Raw genomic sequence first — 23,364 nt, forward strand, 5'->3', positions numbered from 1 at the left:
ACTTTGGATATTCTTTGTAAATTTTGATGTTTAAAAAAAAAATCCCAATTATTCCTAATATAATTAAAATTTACTTTTTTCTGATAACGAATTTATGAAGTAATTTGTTCAAATTGGAATCACTTTCAAATTTTGAACTACAGACACAACACACAGGGTTTACTGTTGAGACTCTGATTTTTATTTTTTTTCTGTTATAACATCTGCATTTAATAAATTCTTAGCTTTTGAGAAAAAATAGCATGCTTAGTATAAGAACAGCTAGAAAGAGAAAAATTAAGTAATCCACAAAGAAGTCCAATTACTAAGGGAAATAGAGGAATGTTTGGATTCATATGATTTTTAATATTTTTACCATCTATTTATATATTTAAATTACAAATATTCATCTCAAATAAATAAAGTCTCCCCACCACCACCTTTCTGAGTTTCTGTAAAGGGAAGCGATTAAAGTACCTACTCTCATCTTTCTTTTGCTTGGGAGATCTGAAGAAGCACAGTAAGGGCACTGTGCCTTATCCAAAGCTCACAAGAGTAAATATAGTCTGATTTCTTTTGTTTTCTTCCAAACTAAACTTACATGTACAGTGATTGTGCTGTACAGCTACAAATACACTAATCACACTGCATGATGTCTGCTTCTGTGACAGGTTCACGTACCCTGAGAGGAAGTTAATCAGAGTGGACACCACCACTTCTGAACAAAGCCCAGGAGCTCTACTTCTTTCCCTCTGTGTTCACCACTGTCCCTTCATCTAAAAGACACAGGAAATGTTCTGGACTACTTATCCGGCAAATGAAACGGTAATCTTACTGGATATCTAAAACTGTATTTATTTTCCTTATCAGCTACCACAAGACAAAGCTTCGTTGCATTTTTAATTTCTGAAATATTTTGTGACATCCTTCAGCCTTGTGCATTTAAGTGTCAGTTCTTGAAAGCCATCACTATGAGTAGACTGTATAGATGCTAAATTCGAAATTTAAAATAACAATAGCAACAACAACAACAAAACTCACTCAGGATTGTAAGGGACTGGTCACCAAAATATGTTTCTAAGAAAAGTGTAAAACTAAGTAAACTAAAATGAAAAATATTTACAATGGCCATTTTTATTACAATAAAGGCTTAATAAAAAGGCAGCAAAGCACAGTTAAATGAGACAAAATTTTGTCAAGACTGGCTTATTTCTTTGCTTTGAAGTTCTTTAGCCAATAAGAATACATTTATGTGAACCAGATTAAAAGGTTGTGAGGGCATTACAGTAACTGAACTGCAACAAATTAAACCATATATTTTTCTTCAACTATTTAACCAAGAAAAAGGTGATCAACATTATTCTAATTGTTGCAATTATTTCTATTTTAGTCTCTTACTCTTGATGACTAGTTGAAATGTTTAACAACAGTCTAAACAAAATTAGTCAACTGATTATCCTTAATCTTCCCAACACCTGTCAACAGATAAAAAAACTATTCACAGAAATCTTCACTTAAACTATACAAAATTCAAATGAATTAATTTCAAATGAATAGAGAGAGTATAAAAACATCAACAGAATCAAATAGGTGACCTGCTATTGAATTAGCTTCTAAGGCAATTATCTAAACTGTCTCTGAAGTGTTGAAACCTCTTTCACTTAATGTACATGGCATTGTTGTAATCCAAGTTTACCTATTAGAGGGTATTTTAGTTATTTATTTTCACATGGTGAATATAAATTGGATGATCATGGTCAAAGAGTTTCTGAATATAGACTATTACAAATACAGACAACAGCTTAGTGGGTTACTATTACTCTATATACAATTAACTGATAGTTTTTGGGAAATGGTGCACATTTAATTTAAAAACCTAGCATCCTTTTTTCTGGAAAAGCAATGGACATGAATAACACCACCTAATGGATCTATTGAACTAGTGCCATCATAAAGGAGATAATAGACAGAAGAGCTAGTTTCTTTTCTTTAATGATTCCATGATCACATCACTGACATCCTGATTTGTCACTTTAATACAATTAAATTATATGTGAATGCCATTTCCACTGTTTTTCCCATTCAATTGGCAGCTTAGGGTTAAAGTGCCTCTGACCACGCATGAAATGATTTTTATCCCATGGCTTTATTTTATGTTTAGAAAGGAAGAATAGCAGAAGAAAAAAGTCAGGACTTCAGTTTTCTCTCTTCAGGTGTCAACAGAGGCAATTATGAGCAGTATTCTGAAAAAATAAGAACATTTGATAAATTAAGGCCTGGAGCAACAAATGCAAATATTTTTTGGGCACATCAGTGAAACCGAGGGCTTTGCACTCAGTGACCACTTCTAGCTACACTCAAAGGACTTAGGATATACCAGGTATCAAACCACGATTGGCTAAATGCAAAGCAACCATCTTACCATCTGTGATACTTCTCTACCTGTCAAATACAAATTTCTAAGTAAACTTTATTATATGATGATGATAATACTCAAGTGTAATTAACATTGCTAGTATTATTACATTCATTTAAAATACTGCCGACCATAACATAACTTATTTATAACAGATGTAGGGATTAACAAATATTACAATTCACTTCTTACAGAAAAACTGTTAAAATCCCTCTAATGGTTCAATAGAGAAAATATGACTATGGCTGTGTTGAGTAAAAACTTTTCCAGCAAATAACAGATTTATAACCCTGATAATAATTTTAAAGAAGAAGTAGAGCTTTTTTAGGGGGTGGGAGACTTCACATATGCTATAAATAATTTATACTTTATATAATATATAATTTATAAGTTACTCCTTATAATCACCAAGGAACTATTATTTAAAGATACTGGCAGGGGCACTTGTCTTGCATGCAGCTGAGCCAAGTTTGATCCCTGGTATCCCATATGATCCACTGATCTCCATAAGAGCTGAGTGCAGAGCCAGAAGATACCACTGAACATTGCCAGGTGTGAACCACCCCCAAAATACAAAACAAAAGATGCTATAAGAAGGTCACAATGAACCCAGGCTACCATTTTACCAGATTTATTCTTTTCAGATTTATTGTTTTAAATAGATTTACAATGTATAAAATAAAATCAACCAACTATATCGAATTTATAGTACTTGTGACAGTCCAGAGTCTTAAAGCTCAAGGGCTAGTAAGGGCGTTAGAGTCTGTGGGTGGAAAAGTACAAGCAAAGTTAGGGAGGGCTCCTGTGCTCAGTCTCTCTTTGTCCAGAGCTTCATCCAGAGCTCGAAGGCTGCCTGGCCAGCTCTTGGGCCAAAAACTGGTAGAAAGGACAGGTTTTCCATAGCAGTAGGTAACTAGTCATAGTAATCTACTTAGGGAAGTGACACTATTATATATAGGGTTGGTTGTCATTACGCTTTCTGATTTTGTTAAAAGAGCGAAATACTGCACGCAAATATATATATTTGGTTTTTGGGCCATACCTGCTGAATGCTCAGGGGTTACTCCTGGCTGTATGCTCAGAAATCGCTCCTGGCAGACTTAGGGGACCATATGGGCTGCTGTGTGCAAGGCAAACACCCTACCACTGTGCTATTGCTCTGGCCCTGCAGCTTATATTTTTAATGGGGTACAAATTTCAATTCCCTCAACCAAAAAACAAAAAAAACAAACCAAGAAAAACCCCACTAAATAACTATTTCTAAACAAAAATACTAAGCAAGTTTTGGTTCAAAAAAAGAGGATCTACGTATAGGAAAGGCTTTCCAAATGTTTATTTCTAATAATAATAGTAATAGAATAGAAAAAGAAAATTTCATGATGCTTTAGTTGCATAGATTTAAAATAAAATTTCAGACACCCAAGTATATAAAATGTTTACAAACTTATAAAATGTTTACCTGCTTAAAAAAACTTAAAAAAAAAAAAAAAACCAGGCCGAAGAGACAGCATGGAGGTAAAGCGTTTGCCTTGCATGCAGAAGGTCGGTGGTTCAAATCCCGGCATCCCATATGGTCCCCTGAGCCTGCCAGGAGTAACTTCAGAGCCAGATGTGACCCAAAAACCAACCCCCTCAAAAACCTTAAATACTTATTAAATTTGGCCTATCTTAGAAATAATAAATACATTTTTGTATATATGTTTTAAGAAAGAGACAAAATATTACTTGACAGATTTCAATTCCTTCCTCTCTCATTCATGCTGTTTAATGTTTTGCACCACATTAGACCTGAGCCATGCTTCCCTACCTATTTTCTCTGCAGAAGAACAAAAGAGGTGGTTTGGTTGGTTTCAAGGCATTTTCTGAACTAATTGTATTCAGAGATAAAATTCTCATATTTCTACTCTTTTTAGTTCTGTCTTTTTGATAGGGTAAAGCTCAGAAAAATGATCAATGAAATATTTCAAATAAATGCTAATCTGATTACAACATTCATCTCTCTTCAACTTCTTCAATAAAGACTAAAATCTTGTTTCTTAAAACTCTTTAGTGATAATCACCAATCTACCATGCTATCAGCAAGTTCTTAATTTTATTAGGAACATGTTTCTGAAACCTAGATAAGAGTCCACAGATTTAGAAGAGTACAAAATAAAATTGTCATATATATATTTTTTTTTGTTTCTGGGCCACACCCAGCGGTGCTCAGGGGTTACTCCTGGCTGTCTGCTCAGAAATAGCTCCTGGCAGGCACGGGGGACCATATGGGACACCGGGATTTGAACCAACCACCTTTGGTCCTGGATCGGCTGCTTGCAAGGCAAACACCGCTGTGCTATCTCTCTGGGCCCAAATGGTTATATTTTTAATGTAAGAGAATGATTAATGAAAAAGCCTTTGCAAGTTAACATATACATAAGATCAACTGAAGAAAGTAACAGTAACAGTGAGACTTATTTACATATAGGAAAATTGATCTAGCTGCATTTTGTAAAATATTTTCGTTACACTTATTTGTTTTGTTTAAAATGAGTTCTAAAGAATACTTTTTAGGCTAGCTAGGAGAAAGGAACATAATAGGGATGAAAGTCAGCATTACACTTCAGTCCGTGGAGAGTTGTATGCACACTGTATGACTGAAACTCACTCATGAACAGTTTTGTAACCATGGTGCTTAAAGTAGTTATTTTCAAAAGATAAAAGAAGAATAATACTTCAGAGATTTTTGCCATTAAAATTATTTAGTTACATTATAATTAGTATTACGGAGGAAATTGGACACTGAAGTAAACATAAAACATAAAATTTGCATTTAATACCAAAAACCATAGGAATTTTACTCACTTAATTACAATTTATTTCTCCTGATGAAGAGCTTCAATGAAAGCATCAAGTTTTTCTTGAATTTCTCTAACTTTCTCTGAGGGGGTAAAAAGAAAATACATTAATTAAAAATACTACTTTTCAAAGACATCATAAATCAAAGATATATGAGCTCTGATATTCCCCGTAATTTTTCTCCCCAAAATAAAGTTTAAATGGATTGTTGGGTCTTCATAGTTTTTTGAAAAGGGCAGGAATGCGGTGCTTCCAACAGGTCCTTTTGAGAATCTAATCAAAGTTATGAAATCTTAAGCAGAAAAACAAACATAAAGATATAGATATTATGAAGAAAGTTTTAAGGAGTTCTGATATTTTCTAGAGTTCAACCAGGTCCTCACAGTTTACAATATCTGGAAGAATATTAGCAATATTTGAAGTAAATAAAAGGGCAATTATTAAAAATGAGAAGATCGGCAAGCACTTAACTGTTTAAGATCGGAAGTAACTTCTTTAGATATAAAGCAATGCAAAGCTCTAACTAAAGGAAAAGATCAATGTGAGCACCGTGCTATTTATACTTTTTACAACAAAATGTCCTGGAATTAAGAAAAAAAGAAAAGGAAATATTTGCAACAAATATAAAAAATTCAACAATACTTTAAAAATGCATGTGTTTTTTTTTTTTTTGGTTTATTTTTAGGTTATACAAACTATGCTCAGAGATCACTTATGGTAGGGCCTAGGAGAACATAGGTAGTGCTGGGGACTAAACTCAATTCAAGCACATACAAGAAATCACATCTCTCCAGCTTAGAATAAAGAGACTTTAAAAAATGTACTTTTCTAATTGACAATCAACAAAGTTTGATAGAAGTTTAGAAACTTCCAAATAAAACCTATAATTTCCTCTGAAATATAAGGTATTCTTTCTTTGTACATTTTTCTTCTTCTTCTTCTTATTTTTTTTTAATATACAGTGAATCAGAACCTTTCCCACCACTAGTGTAGACATCTCCTGTAGACCTCTCTCCACCAATGAACCCAGAGTGTATCCTATACCACCACCCTTTGCCCCTGGTCTGTCAGTAAAACAAACCCTTTTAAGTTTAGATTGTTACAGTTTAGGTCTCTTGATTCTATTGCTGTTAAATTGGATATTTGGTTCTGTCCATTTCTCCTACACAATTATTTTCTGTCATGCCCCCTAGGAAGAAGGAAACATTTTTTGCACCCCCCCCCGCGACTGTAAATAGTATCTTTATTAAAAAAAAAAAACTTTAACCTGCAAAACAAAAATATATAAAATAATTTGAGCTGATTTTTTAATCAGAGGTGATGTCTGGATTAATGGCTATAATGAGCACGTTTTGCAATTAATAGCTTTTCGAAGCGGGGTTTGAAGCAGGACACAGCAACTCTCAGCTCCAGAGACATAAACATGGGGCTTAGCTTGTTATGACAGTGTTTGCCGAGGTCAAATGTGCCCCCCTTTACGGAGCCTCGCCCCCCCCAGGCGTGCCCCACTATTTGAGAAGCACTGCCCTACACCAATGCACCTGAGACCATTTGGCCCCTGGCCCCCATCCTTTCCTTTTTCTTTTCTTCTTAATTTTATAGAAAAATACAGAAATATGAGGTAAAAACAAAGTAATCCATGTCTTAAGGTTCTATGAAAAATTTGGAAGCCCCTATTTAAAAGATAAAATAATTAAAAAGAAGAGGAAATAAAAGAAAATTAAAGTTTGTGTGTGCCCCCCCCCCCCTTTTCTGCATAGGTACAGCAAAAGTTAGGGAAAATAGAGAGGAAAAACCTTTGGCCTAAAAACAGGAAGACCCTACCCATGAAGTATCTTGCTTGAAGACCAACTATTGGCTCCAGGCATACTAAGTTGTCTACTAACCCCAAAGGTATTCTTCACAAATGTAAATAATAAGCAGTACATGTCAACCCATAAAGACTTAAAAGTGGTTCAAAATAAAGCTCTAAAACTGTACAGCACTCTCTCTACTTTGAGTCATAGAAACATGATACAAGATTCCACCCAATATTCAACATTTGCACCTTTTACAAGAAAAATAATTTACACCAGAAGCTACCCTTGGTTTGCCAGTTAGCATTAGTGATGCGTATTTTAAAAAAGAAAGTCATTTATAAATTCCTACAACATAGGAACTAAACAACGATTGCCTTGATTGTATGTAAGGATTATAATGTTATTATTGTATTTATCCAATAAATCAACATTTCTAATGGCTGGTACTAGGCTGAGATAAATATTATATATAAAGAGAGAAAACCCTTATTGTTTTAATCAAACTAGTTACAAAGAAAAAAAAACAGTTATATCATAAAGTAAGCATTGCATCTTACATATAAAATCAGAGAAATTAGAAAAAGTAACCCTAACCTAGCTTTTGGAAACTTAGTCCATACTTTCTGGTGGTCTGTACTACTTTTATTAGCCACACATAAAATCAGTAAACACACTAACTTTCTATTTGAAAACAAAGCAGCATTCTTATTTTAAAATTAATTCATCTAGTTCCCGAGAAACAGCTTCACCTGTTTTTCAATGAATATAGAGTTTCACATAACTACAATTTATTAGTTGATTAGAGAAAAAAGAAAGTCCTATTTCATGTCCTAAAATTTTGGAAATGGATGTCTTAAAATAATCTAATTTAAACAGCACAACACAAGATAATCTAATGCAGGTGTGCAGAGCCTCAACTGCTTCTCTAGTCATTTTGCTGAAAATTCTACTTGGGAAAGCAGGACTGTGAAATAAAGAAAATCTGATTCTATTTGTTCCATGATAGAAGACAGTCAGGCAGTTTCTGATTTGTAGAGCTGGGAGCTCTAGCCATCCTTTTGCCCTGTCAATGACCTCCATCATCATCAGGACAGTAGCACCGCTCAGAAGAGACGGTTCACAGCAAAATCTGTTTGTATGGAAAGAAAAGCCACTGTGTGCAGGTGTCTTCTTTACATTGTGGACTTGAATCAAAATCCAATTCTTCCAAAATCAGGGATAAGCAAATGTTTTCTTGAATGAAAGTAAAAAAGGCTATATAACTCAATACAAAAATAAATGAACAAAGTTCCCTTTTAAAATGGCTGTTTTTTGCATTAAGTACTTTAAACATTAACACTTAAGTAACCATATTACCTAAGCTATAATGAAACAAAAAATATTTTTCTTTGCTTTTTAGGCCCAGTGATGCTCAGGGGTTACTCCTGGCTATGCGCTCAGAAATTGCTCCTGGCTTGGGGGACCATATGGGATGCCGGGGGATCGAAACGCAGTCCATCCTGGGTCAGCCACGTGCAAGGCAAATGCCCTACCACTGTGCTATCGCTTCAGCCCCTAATAAAACAATTTAAAAAAAATAATATCAGAGAAAAATTTAAATATAGGTATGTAGAAATGAGTACAAATGTACACCTTGGGGAAACTAGATTTATCCATATCTGAGAAATTCTTTAAGAATAATTTAAGAGCACAATACTGGACATAGAGAGTTTATCACCCTTGGTATATAACAATGTCTGACTCATTATATTTCTTTGACCAAGAGGGTAGAAGGTAGGATCACAAAAGCTAGGACCACAAAAGCTAGAGGAAAACTAGAATGAGGAGGCAGGCTGGGTTCATATTCACAGAGATGGTCATGGAAAACTGGTGGTTCATTTGAACCATAAAACAGAGAATACTCAGGTTTCACAACACAGTACCAGTAGAAAAGGAAACTTCAACTTAATTATTACATCTTATTAAGAAGAATAAAGTAAGCTGACCATACCCACATCCACACATGAGTACATGCACTGATACACAGCTGCAGAAATGAAACTGGTTTCATGCTTTGCTAGAAAGCTTTTTCAAGAAAAGAACATTATTCCCCTGTTTAAATCTTATTTGAATCTCTTTAAAGTTGATCTATTTTCAGCTCTGTCTTGTAAAACGATCCATGAAAATGAGACTAGATGCTGGCATACTAGCCTTCTATTTTCTTATCCTTCCAAGTCTATATCTCAGGATTATATTGTTTTCCATTTCAATATCTCACTGTATTGAACTGTTTCTCCACTAAATAACATCCCCACAGAAATAAGTATACCGATTAGTCTAACAACAATATTACAAGCTTCCTATCCCCATGATTTTCAGCCACTCATAGTTAGAGAATTCTCATACAATTTATGATTTACTTGACAAACTAAACCAATCCAGGGAAGATTAACAAACTGTTATTTCTGTTACCCCAAACTAGCCAATTCTGCATGGAGTGAACACTGAATCTACTTTCCATTTACCCAATGTTTACTTAAAAGATGAACTATTTCAAACATCAATTCATTGTGCTCCTTGATTGAGTCATGAATATGCTCCTAATCCCCAACTCATAACCTGTCAGCTCAGTGAATGAAGTTCTTTCTCTTTATTCTTTTCTTTAGATGGCTTGACACCCATTCATGTTTTGGGTCTCTTTATCTCCACATGAAATGATACTGCTACACTCATTTTCCTTCTGAGACTTCTGATACTTGCTCTAAAAGTCTCATATATAGACTAATCTGTAATTAGGTTTTGAATACACTGTGAACACCAAAAGGCCAAACCTGGGAAAAGGTTCACTTCAGTGGTTAATAACAGTTTAGAGCAGGACAAAGAACCACACACAAAATACTACCACATGCACTGAAATAAACCCTCTAAACTTTTGATCTTTTTTTAAAGAGAACAAGAAGAAACAAGTTGCATACTTACTAATTCAATGTATTTAAGAAAAATCACATATCCAAAGATATGAATGCACTTTAACATGCTTTATAACATGCTCATATGCACTTTGTACCCTGTTAGAGCCCACCTTGTAGGGTGATATTCTGCTATAAATAAAGGTCTTCAATAAAGAGCTTACCATTCAAGAAATGTTGAAAAGATGAGGAGAAAAATATTAAGAGCAAAATTCAAGATTCTCAAACTATACTCAAAATTTAAAAAAATGGCACAATAAAAAAAGTGCATCTTTTATAAGCATCGAAAGGAAGAAACAGAGATTCATGGTGAAAGGTGTCAACTTAAATGTAATATTACCTTCTAAATGCTGGTCCTGCAGTTTTTTACAGGCATGCCTATTTTTAAACTTTTTCAATAAAGACAAACAATACTACTGCATGTTGCAGAAGGCAATGAACCACTTACTACGTCCTGAAAAGCTAATAGTCTCCTTTAAGCATTTTTTTTTTTGGTTTTTGGGCCATACCCATTTGACGCTCAGGGATTACTCCTGGCTAAGCCCTCAGAAATCGCCCCTGGCTTGGGAGGACCATATGGGACGCCGGGGGATCGAATGGCGGTCCTTCCTTGGCTAGCATTTGCAAGGCAGACACCTTACCTCTAGCGCCATCTTCCCGGCCCCCTTTAAGCATTTTTTTATAAAAGGTGGTCAGGGTTTATTTCCAACTCTGCACTCAGGGATTATTCTTGATAGGATTCTGGGTACCATATGTGGTACCATATATCTCAAATGCAGGTTGAGCATGTGAAAGACAAGCAGTTTACCTGCTGTACTTTTTTTTGGGCCAAGAAACCCTCTCTTTACTGTGGGGGATAAGTTCTGAGACCCCAGTGGATGCCTAAAACCCTATGGATTCTGTAGGATTTTTCCCTACATACCATATAATGTACAATAAATTTTAATATATGAATTGGTTACAGTAAGAGATAAACAATGACATAATAAAAACAGTAATTATAATCATGTGCTGTGATAGTTATAGTACCATATAGTAATTTAAAGCTGATTGGTCTCTAGACCTTTGGGGGTCTATAAAAGTAGTAAGTACGTTCTTTGTTATTTCCTCTGCTTCTGAAGTTCAAATGGAAATCTTTGGCTTAAAAGATATCCATTCCAGGGGCCGGCGAGGTGGCGCTAGAGGTAAGGTGTCTGCCTTGCAAGCGCTAGCCAAGGATCAGGACCGCAGTTCGATCCCCCGGCATCCCATATGGTCCCCCCAAGCCAGGGGCAATTTCTGAGCGCTTAGCCAGGAGTAACCCCTGAGCATCAAACGGGTTGGCCCAAAAAACCAAAAAAAAAAAAAAAAAAAAAAAAGATATCCATTCTGGTAACATTCCTTTAGGCTAATTGGGATGTATAATCATTTCCAATAACGATATGCGCATTATTTAAAATTATTTTCTAAACTGATGGAACTAACAGGAATACAAAACAATGCAAAAAAAGGCTTGATAAAAATAAACGTTTGAAATTCCTGCTCTAATGCCTCTAATAAAAAATAGTTGGTTCTTCTAAATGATTTGTATAAAGGCAGGCACATAATATATTGAGGCATATAGAATAATGTGATTAGAGAATACAGTTTCCAATTTCTGCCTTGCTTTTTAACTTTATAACAATAGACAAGTTACTACTTACTTCTTTTTTTTGTTTGTTTGTTTTGTTTTGGTTTTTGGGCCATACCCGGTAATGCTCAGGGGTTACTCCTGGCTATGCGCTCAGAAGTCGCTCCTGGCTTGGGGGACCATATGGGACACCGGGGAATCGAACCGTGGTCTGTCCTAGGCTAGCGCTGGCAAGGCAGACACCTTACCTCTAGCGCCACCATGCCAGGCCCCTACTACTTACTTCTTAAGACAGGTAATCTGTTAAGAACTCAAAGTCTCTTGCTTTAAAACAAGGCTGAAATGTACTACTCTAATAATAAGATTTAATTACACCTTTTGAAATGTCAGTTGTATCTTGTTTATTCTTTAGTATCTTTTTACCTATTTGATGTCACAATGGTAATAAAAATGCAATAATAAATTAAAATACTATTATCACAAGGTTACATAATTCACTTTAGAAAAATCAGTTTTATGTTGTTTCCCCTAAGAATCAAAGTGGAATTGTTTCTATGAATTACCTACTTTTTTTTTTAAAAGTCTGTTATTTAAAATCATTCAGCCTAGCACATTTGTAAGTAATAGATGCCATGAATTATTCATTCACTGTTGAGTGATCTGACTTAATCAATATTTGTTAAAAAATGGTCATTAAAACAATTTGCAATTTGCAGATCCCAAACAATATTATTTAAAGATCTAACATAACTTATACTTGCATGGTTTAACTGCAAATAAATTCAACTTTCTTTTAAAACACTTTTTACTGTGACTATTTCTATCAGACTACTTTGATTAATATAAAACCTCTTTAAATATATTTATTTTTTATTTTAATTTAATTTTTTTTTGGTATTCGGGTCACACCGGGCAGCGCTCAGGATTTACTCCTGGGTCTATGCTCAGAAATCACCCCTGGCAGGCACTGGGGACCATACGGGATGCCGGGATTTGAACCAACGTCGTTCTGCGTCTAAGGCAAACATCTTACTGCTGTGCTATATCTCTCTGGCCCCTAAATATATTATTTTTTAATATTCTGACAAAAGACTTTCGTTTTCTACTCAAAGAACAACTTATACTCCGACTTTCATATTGGTTATGCCCTATAACTTTCATTAGTAGAGGACAGCCCTGATTTCAGCTCAGCAAGCTATTAATTCTTACAGATCCTACCATTATCTAATAAAGAGAAGCACTATTCTAGATTCTTCTAACACATGTAAAACCTTGAATGATAGTTCTGAAAAAGATCAGCTGCAAGAAACTCTATTTATAGAATATCTGAGGATATGTAACCCACGTGTCTTTAGACACTATATATTTATTTTATTAGACAAAAACCAAGCCAAGTAACTATGTATCTGGACTACATCATGTTGCTTCCCCCAGAAATGCTTATGTTATCAGTCTACTACACAGAAAAATCATTAAAGTTCCCCATAAAATTTGAGATTATAAGCACTCATCTGATTCACTATGTCATATAACTTAGTTTTCAGGAAGAAATTTCTCTCATGTCTGTCCAGGGGCGATCTATATATGTCGAAGACTGCTAAGTAATTGAGAATCATCATAAGTCACGTATTCAACTTTGTTCTCCAGTGTACATCCATCACTAAGAAGCTCAGGACTAAAGCTGCAGCTTACTTATAGCAAAAAGGAGAGCCCCTCTTAGTGTGCTGAGGTGTTTTTAAAAAAGTTTTGTTTAATTGGGGCTATCTCTAGCAATGTGGAGGGCCACATGAGGCAATGTCATAGCCATGTAGACTTGATAGTTCAATGTTCAGGCCTAGTTTGATTGAGGATGGGGAGTCACCTGGGTAGTGTGTTGGTGGGGAGGTCACAGTGAAATGCAATGCTAGGGATTAAACTATCCTCTCATGCATGGTATGCGCCTTATCACTTGAACTCCCTCCCTGTATACTGCCTCCTATGTGTTCTGAGGATTTAATACCAATCTTATCTCAGAATCCACATTTTTTCCACTTGCCTGAATTTTCACTTTCCTTCAACCCATCTTTTCATTTTAAAGTATTTTTACCTTTTGTACAAGATCTACCTTGCATAGTGCTTCAAATCCTTTTGGAAATAAGGAATTTAATTAATAAACAAGCTAGTCTGCTAAAGATATATCACTGATGCATTCAATATACTATAGTTAATAAAATGGTCCCTATAAGAGCACCTTATTTTTGTTTTGGTGCCCCACCCAGCAGTACATCAGAGCTTACTCTTGGTTCTGTACTTAGGGATCATTCCTGATGGGGCTTGGGATACCATATGTGGTACTAGGGACCAAACCTTGGTCGAGTGTGCAAGGCAAATGCTCTACCCACTGTACAATTTCTTCGATCTTAAATGGTAAAGCTTTTAAACATTAGTAGTAGTTTGAGAACATTCTGGGATCTAGGAGGTAGCAGAATGGCCAGGGAACATACCTAGTTTATGACTGACCTGTGTTGGACCCCCAGCATCACTTTGCTTCTAAAGCATCACAGGCTTGGTCCTGGAGGCCCCAGGCACCACAGGGCCTGAGACCAGAGCATTGAATTGCCAGTTAGTATGGCTGAGTACTGTCAAAATTGGTTCCTTGGCCCTTGAGCAATGCTTGAAAGGGACATCAAAATAAAAATGAAACAAAAGAACAAAACCCCAAAACTAAAACAGATATTTAAAATAACATGGGGGTAGGAAACAGTATTTTTCTCATTTACATTTTATAAATAATTTCTGCACAAAAAAACCCCCAATGATTGGGGCCAGAGTTATGGCGCAGCGATTGGGAGTTTGCCTTGCACGTGGCTAACCTATGATGAACCATGGTTCCATTCCCTGGTGTCCCATATGGCTCCCAAGCCAGAAGTGATTTCTGAGTGCGTAGCAGGAGTAACCCCTGAATGTCACTGGGTGTAGCCCAAAAAACAAAAACAAAAACAACCCAAACCAAACCAAACCAAAACAAAAATACCCAATGATATAAATAGCCAAACCTTTTCAGCAACAGAAAAAAAACAACAACGTGGATTCATGACTTTCATCTTAAATGCAAGATAAAATCTACATATAATTATCTACTGTAATTAATTTACTTTGCATCCAATACAAAATATTTCATATCAACTCATATTATAATGAATTTTAAAATTTATTTTATATGTCAACTTATTAATAATGCCTTGCCTTATTTTTCTTGAAAAGTTTAAACATACTAATTAAAAACTCAATAAATTTTAAAAATATAACTTATGTAATTAATGGAAAAGTTAAAAAAGCTTTAGCTTGCTCATTGATTGTTTTAATTATTAAACATGTTTTAAAATATTCTATGATGTTTTTTCTTTTCTATTCCTTCTTACTCTTAAAAGTATTTTTTGTCTTGATTTTCTTGGGGGAAAAGTTGAAACATTAAAAAAAAAAAAAAAAAGGAAAACCACCCAAGCAGGGTGGTTAAAGAGGCAGGACATCATATATCACCTGCAAAGACAGATTTATAAGATGAGGGCCCCTTCTGTTCCTTTAAGACTGCAAAACAGATGGGAAGAGAATGGACAGTCAATGGGACAAGAAAACACATGGGAGGTGTTGCTGTATGTATGTTCCCAGCATGAGAAAGAGGTCAAGATTGTAACTGCATGACTGGGTCCTGGAAAGGGTCTTTCTCCAAGCTGTTACAAAGGCAAACGCTGTTCCTCATCCTGCTGTCAAACTGTTATAAATATTGGTTTGTCAAAAGACCTTCAGTGCTGTGCTTTATAAAGGCAGGGTAACAGAGCATGAGAATGATTCTTAAACAGTCAGCTCATTAATGTAATTTTTATAGAAAAAAGAGAATACAAAAAATGCAATTTTGATCTATGAACTGATCTAAAGTTTACATAGGATTAAAATGGCAATTATAAGTCAAGGCAAAAAAAAAGCAAGTATATCTTTTAAATAAGATCTAACATGAGGAAAAAGTATAATCATATTTATCACAAGGAATACCTTTAGTTATGTCAGACTAATTTTGATGTCTTATTACACTGATTTTGGAATGCTTTTAACTGTTGTTCACAAGAACCTGGTGGTCCCTGAGCTCAGTGCCAGTACTGATATTGCTCAAGAAATGAGAACTACTTTATAATTAATTTCGTATATTTGTTAACTTAAAAAATAACCTTTTTTTCTAGTTAAACAATGATTTTATTGCCTGAATACACAAATTTATGCAACCAAGGCTGAGGCTGTTGATGATTCACTGAAAAAGAAAAATAGGATACGGAAAACTGAATTAGCAACAATATTATATACTCACCACAGAGTATCACCCCAGTTTTTTTTTTCTAAATTGGTTATTAATAAACCCCTATTTAAAAATGTAGCTAAATTTTTAAATTTAGTGGCCCATTGTGCCACTTCATGCAAAATATGAAAATGCTCACTCAGACATCCAAGGAAGAACTGACCAACATGAAAGAAAAACTTTCTGGTGGAAACCGCGAATGTTTGGAAATCAATCATCATAGTGAGAGAAAATAACCTTTACACTTTAAAACAATTTTGTGATTTCTATAGAAAAGAAAATCAGAAAAATTCAGATGTAAAAATGCACAGCTTTAAAACCTGGGTTATCTCTTCTTGCAATTAAATAACCATGAATTGAAAAGTTATCAAGATAATGACAATTGAGTTTCATGCATACATTGTTCCAACACTACTAATCCTTTAACCACAGTGCCCACTACCCTCACCAGTATTCCATTTCTTGCCACCCCCAGTCTGCCTCTGTGGCAGCCTCTATTGCCAAGCATTTCTTCCTTAATTTACAATCCCCTCCCACCCCTCCTCAACTTCAGCCCCAGTGGCAGGCTTCCAACTGATGGCCATTTCTTCTGATCTTCATCTGGGCTTCTGATACTCCCTTATGAAGTTTCTTTGTAACCCACATGACAGAAATCATTCTGAGTCTGTTCTCCCTCTGAATGATGTCACTCGACAGGATACTTTCTAGATCCATCTGTTATAGGAAACTGAGTGATTTTATCTTTTCTTACAGCCTAGTATTCCACTCTATATGTGTACATTTTTTTTTTTTGTACTATGCTTTCTTTATCCAGTCATCTGTTAGTGAATATTTGGGATGTTTCCCTCTTTTTGCTACTGTATACAGTGCTGCAATGAACAGGGGAGTGAACATGTCTTTCAGCATTGTTCTTTTGGGTAAACCTGGGTTACCTTTTGGAAGAAAGAAATCATTTTTTTAAATGTATTTTTTTCTCCCTCTCTCCCTCCCTCTCTGTTTTTCATTTCTTGGTGCTCAAGGCTTAATCCTGGCTCTGCATTTGAGGATCAATTACTCCTGGCAGGGTTTGGGGAACAATATGGGGAGTTGGGGACTGAAGCCACATCAGATGAAAGTGCCTTATCCATTATACTATCTTTCTGGCCTCTTTTTTTTTTTTTCCCCTATTTTAAAAGAGACAAATTACTCTAGAATCTTGCTTTAGTTTTTGGGCTACACCTGGCTTACTCCTGACATTTGAGCTCAGGGACCATTCCTGAGGGGAACCATTTGAGATGTAGGGAATTTCACATGGACTGGCTTTGCACAAGGCAAGCACATTATTCTCTGTACTAGCTCTCCAGTAACATTGTTTTAGATTCTTAATCAGTTTAACTCTAAAATTAAAACACCTTAAAAATACTATAAGATAATAAAAGAAATAGTTATCTATGCACACCCATAAGCACACATCCAAAACTAAAAAGAACAAACTCTGCAAACAAATCCAAAAAGATATCATCTCTAATATATATTGCTAGCATCGCCTTTGCCACAGATATTTATGTAAATGGTTTAATCATTTCCCTTAATGACCACTATTTTCCCCATCTGAACAATGAGGATAATACCTTATGCTCATATGTCTTGATAAGATAGATAAAAAATTATATTTTGTGGGTCTGGAGTAATAGAGCAGGTAGGGAGTTTGCTTGAATGTGGCCAACTCGGGTTCGATCCTCGGGTTCGATCCCATATGGTCCCCCAGCTTGCCAGGAGTAATTTCTGAGTTCAGAACCAGGACTAACACCTGAGCACTGCTGGATGTGGCCCAAAACAAACAGACAAAAGATATATTTTTGTAAACTATAAACTTATATACAAAGGAGCACATAAGGGATAGAGAAAAAGAAGAAAGTGATAGTTACATGAGAATACTTTCTTTTCCAAAGCTTGTCTGAATTATAGCTTTCATTGTCAGTAATCATGGATAAAATAATTTCAGTACAAGTATAAGTAAAATATTACTAAAGTAAGAAGCAAAGGCATAGTTAAAAGTGAAAGCAGCCAACATTAATTTTTTAACCCAATAAAGGAGATCGAAAGTAGCTACAATGCATGGAAAATCAATCTAATAATTTTAATACGGTAATGCCACCCCTTATTTTTTTTTACAGAAAAATAGACATACTAAAGGTATAAGCACACACAGGGCTTGCTAGGGTCTGAACACGGGTAAAGATTATCTTTTAAAGGAGAGTAATTTTCGCTTTGTCCTGTGCTAGTATACAGGTCAGTCTCCGGAATAGCTGAGCAACTTAATTGTCACCATAAGTTTTATTTTTATCAATGCTGCCTATGTTGAAATAAGTTTATATAAAGAAAAGACTTAGTTTCCTTTTATAGATAAGGAACCAGAAACAGAAGCAATGACAACGGAAGACTTTGGCTTATAAGAAGTCAGCTTCTTCTCTTCATCAAAAAATGTGTTACAGAAATGTGGCAAAAATTATGTCCTCAAGATCACATAAATTTTTTTGGTTAGAGTACAGTGTTATGATTCTTTTGGTAATGTCAATTAAGAAGAATCTTCTTTATTTTCTGATTTCCCACGATGAATGTAAACTAGTTTTGTGACAATAAAAGGAACTAAAAACAAACACTGGCACAACACTGCTAGTCACCTGGTGGAGACAGAGACAGGTGATTAGGTATGAAATTAGTGAAAACAAAAGAAAAATTTAAAGAAAAATCTATAAAGATTTAAATTCCTTGACCCAAAAGATCTGACTGGCTGAAACGAAGAAATGTCAAACGTTTTCCTACAAAACAAAATACTCAATCATGGGAATAAATAAGATAATTGTTTCAAGATAAATCAGACTTTTCCAATACAATAGGTTAACAATGAAACAAAATCTATTATCTTAAGTGGGTTTCATAGGTTTAATAGCAAAAAATTTCAGTTCATTCACAGGTGATGGATTCTTAATTTATCACTGAAGAAAACAAGAATTAAAAATAAGTCTCAACACTATAAATAATACTACGATAAGCAATTAATTGCTTATGAAATTCTGATGGAATGTCTCTTGGTATCAAATCAGAAAGATGTTACTCAGAAAAATATTCTATAACCTAAGAAATTGAACATATCATGTATTAATGGTCATTTCAATGACTATGATAATTATGAATATAAAATTTCTAGGAAAATTCTAAATAATTCTAATTTGGGGAAAAACAGTCGAGACATGGTAACCATTAAAATTTCTTTTGCTGTTAACCATCCTAACCACTCACGATCAAAATCCTCAGTCAAGAATACACCATTTGTAATTTTCAAAATTGGTCTCTTCCACATAATGTTGCATAACATTTTACATAATGCTACTATTTAATAATATTTCACAGTATCTTTTTTCAATGACCAGACTCCAGTTTTTAAATCATAGAAATGAAGAGATAAATGGAAATAAGCCATATAAGTAACAGGGGCCTAACTCCAAGATAGATATAAGCATATGCAATAAAATTTTAATATGTAAGTTATACATATAAACACATATCACAATCATGTTTTTTCTTTTTAAAAATTGCTATCTACTTTGAAAAGGTAAATAAGGGCCGAGCAATAGCACAGTGGTATGGCATTTGCCTTGCATGTCTTCTTAGTTTTTTTGTTTTTTGTTTATTTTTTTGTTTTTGGGTCACACCTGGCATCGCTAAGAGGTTACTCCGCTCTCCTGGCAGGCTCAGGGGACCATATGAAATGCTGGGATTCGAACCACCGACCTTCTGCATGCAAGGCAAATGCACTACCTCCACGCTATTTCTCCGGCCCCTGCACTGCATGCTGACTGATCCAGTACGGACCTTGGTTCGATCCCAGGTGTCCCATATGGTCCCCGAGCCAGGAGCTATTTCTCAGTGTATAGCCAGGAGTAACTCCTGAGTGTGTGTAGCCCAAAAACCAAAAACCAAAAAAAAAAAAAAAAAAGATAAAATAAATAAACATTACATCAATAATTACTAAGGATATCTTTCTCATTTCTTTTCTTACATTTTTAAACAGTTAAAAATGAGTTTGAAGCAAAAAGAATATACTTGTTTGTAAAGTACTAAATAATAGTAACCTACATAAGCTTGCAAAGAAGTATATATCCTTTAAATTTTGTATGAATTTATCAATATCTTTCAATGCTAATTTTTAAAAGACTGAGTAAAGCATTAAAGACGTGTCTGATTCTAAAAAACCATTTTGAGTCTGAATTTTCACATCAATAGCCTAAAAAGCATACTAGCATAGACTTATGAAGAATTCTGCATGCAAATAACCATTTCTCTAACACAGAAGACTCCTCCCCCTTTATTCCTTGTGTGATATTTCTCATCTGGCAACAACATGAAGCATGTAGACTCAAGTTTAAATTAGGATTATTTTATTATCTTAGTCGCTGTCAATTTCTCCATACTATAAAAACCAATTAAAAATAAATTACTCGGGCCGGGTGGTGGCGCTAAAGGTAAGGTGCCTGCCTTGCCTGCGCTAGCCTTGGATGGACCGCGGTTCGATCCCCCGGTGTCCCATATGGTCCCCCGAGCCAGGAGCAACTTCTGAGCACATAGCCAGGAGTAACCCCTGAGCGTTACCGGGTGTGGCCCAAAAACAAAAACAAAAAAAAATTACTCGGGCCCGGAGAGATAGCACAGCGGCGCTTGCCTTGCAAGCAGCTGATCCAGGACCAAAGGTGGTTGGTTCGAATCCCGGTGTCCCATATGGTCCCCCGTGCCTGCCAGGAGCTATTTCTGAGCAGACAGCCAGGAGTAACCCCTGAACATTGCCGGGTGTGGCCCAAAAACCAAAAAAAAAAAAAAAAAAAAAAAAAAAAAAAAGAAAAGAAAAATAAAAATTACTCATACTCTAAAAAGGTGCCTCATAGAAATAGTTATTTTTTATTTTGTAATAAGATCATTATTCCTGTCTTTCAATTTTTCAAATAGATTCATTCCTTTGTTGTTCGTTTTTGGGGGGTAGAGGTACATCTGGTGGTGCTGGGGGTATTCCTGGCTCTGAACTTGGGATTTACCCCTGGCTGGTTTGGAGAACCATATGGGATGCTAAGGATTGAACCTGGGTTGGCAAGGCATGCACATTACCTGCTATACTATGCTCTGGCTCTCAAATATATTCATTCCTATTAATAATTATTTCAAAGAGTACATGAATGTTAAAAAGAATGAAAATACCCTAATCAACTTAAAAATCCCTAATGAATATAAAATATTACCAAAGTGCTTTGGTGAATGGATGGACTAGCAGTTAGGAAAAATCAGTGACGGTTCAGAAAGCAGTAGTTTTGCTAGGATGAAAGCCAGATACTGCAGAAAGTAGCAAGGAGTGGAGTTACAGGGAGCAGACAATAAATGAAAGTTATTCTTTTTTTTGTTTTGGGGTCACACCCGGCAACGCTCAGGGGTTACTCTTGGCTCTATGCTCAGAAATCGCCCCCGGCAGGCACAGGGGACCATATGGGATGCCGGGATTCGAACCACCATCCTTCAGCATGAAAGGCAAACGCCTTACCTCCATAACATCTCTCTGGCCCCAGCAAGCTATTCTTCAGGAAATAAGATGGCTTCTTTCTGGGGTAAAAGAATGGGAGAAAGATTCCCCAGAATAAGAAAGTCAGCTTCCCCCTCCCTCTTATTTATGTTAAGAGATGGAGCTAGTAAATAGTGCTAAATGATACTAAACAGGATATGGAAGAAAAAGGATATGGGGCTGGAGTGTTAGCACAGCAGGTAGGGTGTTTGCCTTGCATGTGACTGATCCAGGTTCCATCCCAGCATCCCATATGGTCCCCCAAGCACCGCCAAGAGTGACTTCTGAGCGCAGAGTGATGCTAGGTATGACCCAAAAAACCAAAACCAAAATAAAAAAAAAAAAGGATAAGGTGAACTAATGAAAGAACTGAATCATTTGACTAAATAGGTCACATATGGACACTTTGATTTTCCTAAGGAGCTACCTTGGTTGAGACCTATCATCTCTCCTAGCAGGGATCTTGCCTTCTGTTCAAAGAAATGCAGTAGCAATATTTAGATAGAAATGATGGTATAGGGTACAATTTTTAACAGTAGATGCCTTTTGTACAGTATATCTTACTCTGGTATCTATGACTGTGGGCTTTCAAAACATGCCCTCTGGATCTGAGTACCTAGAACTCTACAATCAATGCAACCCTTTCCTCTTTTCAATCCCTTTAAATTATGTTTTCTTTGATTATATGAATAGAAAAAATTCTACTATAGTTAATTAATTTAACAGTACATAGTTTAGAAGACATATGCAAATCTTATTCCTATTAGCAAAATGATAAATTACACTGCACAAAACAGAAACAATTCTAGAGGACTGGTTCGGGGATAGGTTTTGGTGGTCCATGACCAGAAAGTGCATAGAGACTCAAAAAATGTGCATGTTTGCCACACCTTGGGCAAGTTTTAAATAAGAGTTTCTCTTTGTATAGTTTAAAATGGTAAGTTATCAGCCTCACAACCTCATGACACCATTTTCATCTATGATCTGCCAAGTTACAGTCAGGTATGGCAGAAGTTAGGGATGGGAAGTGACCGATGCAAATTAAATTCAAGAAGATTTTGCTGTTTCCTTTTTCGTAAATAAAGAACAAAATCATTCTAAAGCATCTATTTATACTTATTATTTACTTTTTTATTCAAACTTGAAAGTGGCTTGAAAATAAACTTGTAGCATCGATTCTTGCAGAATTCTGTTTTAGAGTTAAAGAAAAGTTATTTTTAGATTTAAAGTAGAATTTCTCTTCAGATCTTAACAGTTAATTTGACAATACTGGATCATTCTGTTCCCTTTTTATTGCCCTAACTTCAAAGATGGACTAGTACATTCATTTTGCAGAACAAAGTTATCATTATAAAATAATTTGGCACTGAGTATGTAATATAGCTCAGGGAGAAAGAATAGAAATGTCCATACACAATCTATATTTCGAAGTTTTAGAATCAAAACAGATCTTATGCACACACTGATAAAGCTTCTAACTTTCTCCCATTCTAATTATCAAGAGAAAGTATAGGCTAGAGGGATAAGAAGAGACCAGGAAAGTGAAGAGACACAAAGAAGAGTCCTAATAGCATTGTACACCCCCAAGAGAAACTAACTTAAGTTTCAAGAAACAATTGCTCGCTGTCTGGGAGATGTTCTGGCATTAAACAATAAAGAACAGTCAACAGAGGCAAGAGGCCGAGCGCACTGCTGCAACTCCTGCTCTCTAATCCCTGCCTTGGTCCAGTAAAAAGGCCAGCTGTTGCCACCTCATGTAGAGTCAGCAGAGCAAATTAACTGCGGGAGAAAAGAGCCACGGATATTGGAAAATTCTAATTCACCAATCTCTTTAAGCAATCCCATTTTTAACATTAAGAACATC

The 23,364-nt window shown here is 35.5% G+C and overlaps 1 protein-coding gene and 1 non-coding gene across 5 annotated transcripts in view; both read right to left on the minus strand.

Moving 5' to 3' along the window:
* Window positions 1-1,955: 1,955 nt before the first annotated feature.
* Window positions 1,956-23,364, minus strand: part of OPA1 (OPA1 mitochondrial dynamin like GTPase) — an 88,605-nt gene continuing 67,196 nt past the window's right edge. For all 4 annotated transcript variants that reach the window (XM_049775925.1, XM_049775924.1, XM_049775923.1 and 1 more), the window contains 2 exons: window positions 5,240-5,315; window positions 1,956-2,222 (listed from right to left, as the gene is read on the minus strand). In XM_049775925.1, the coding sequence (XP_049631882.1) occupies window positions 5,251-5,315 (65 nt within the window). In that variant the 3' untranslated portion in view covers window positions 1,956-2,222; window positions 5,240-5,250. The remainder of the gene's footprint in view (window positions 2,223-5,239; window positions 5,316-23,364) is intronic.
* Window positions 16,052-16,142, minus strand: LOC126012824 (small nucleolar RNA SNORD14). Its single transcript, XR_007497182.1, has one exon. It is a non-coding gene; the product is annotated as a small nucleolar RNA SNORD14 (small nucleolar RNA).

Source organism: Suncus etruscus, chromosome 6, assembly GCF_024139225.1.
Source record: "Suncus etruscus isolate mSunEtr1 chromosome 6, mSunEtr1.pri.cur, whole genome shotgun sequence".
Lineage (NCBI taxonomy): Eukaryota > Metazoa > Chordata > Mammalia > Eulipotyphla > Soricidae > Suncus > Suncus etruscus.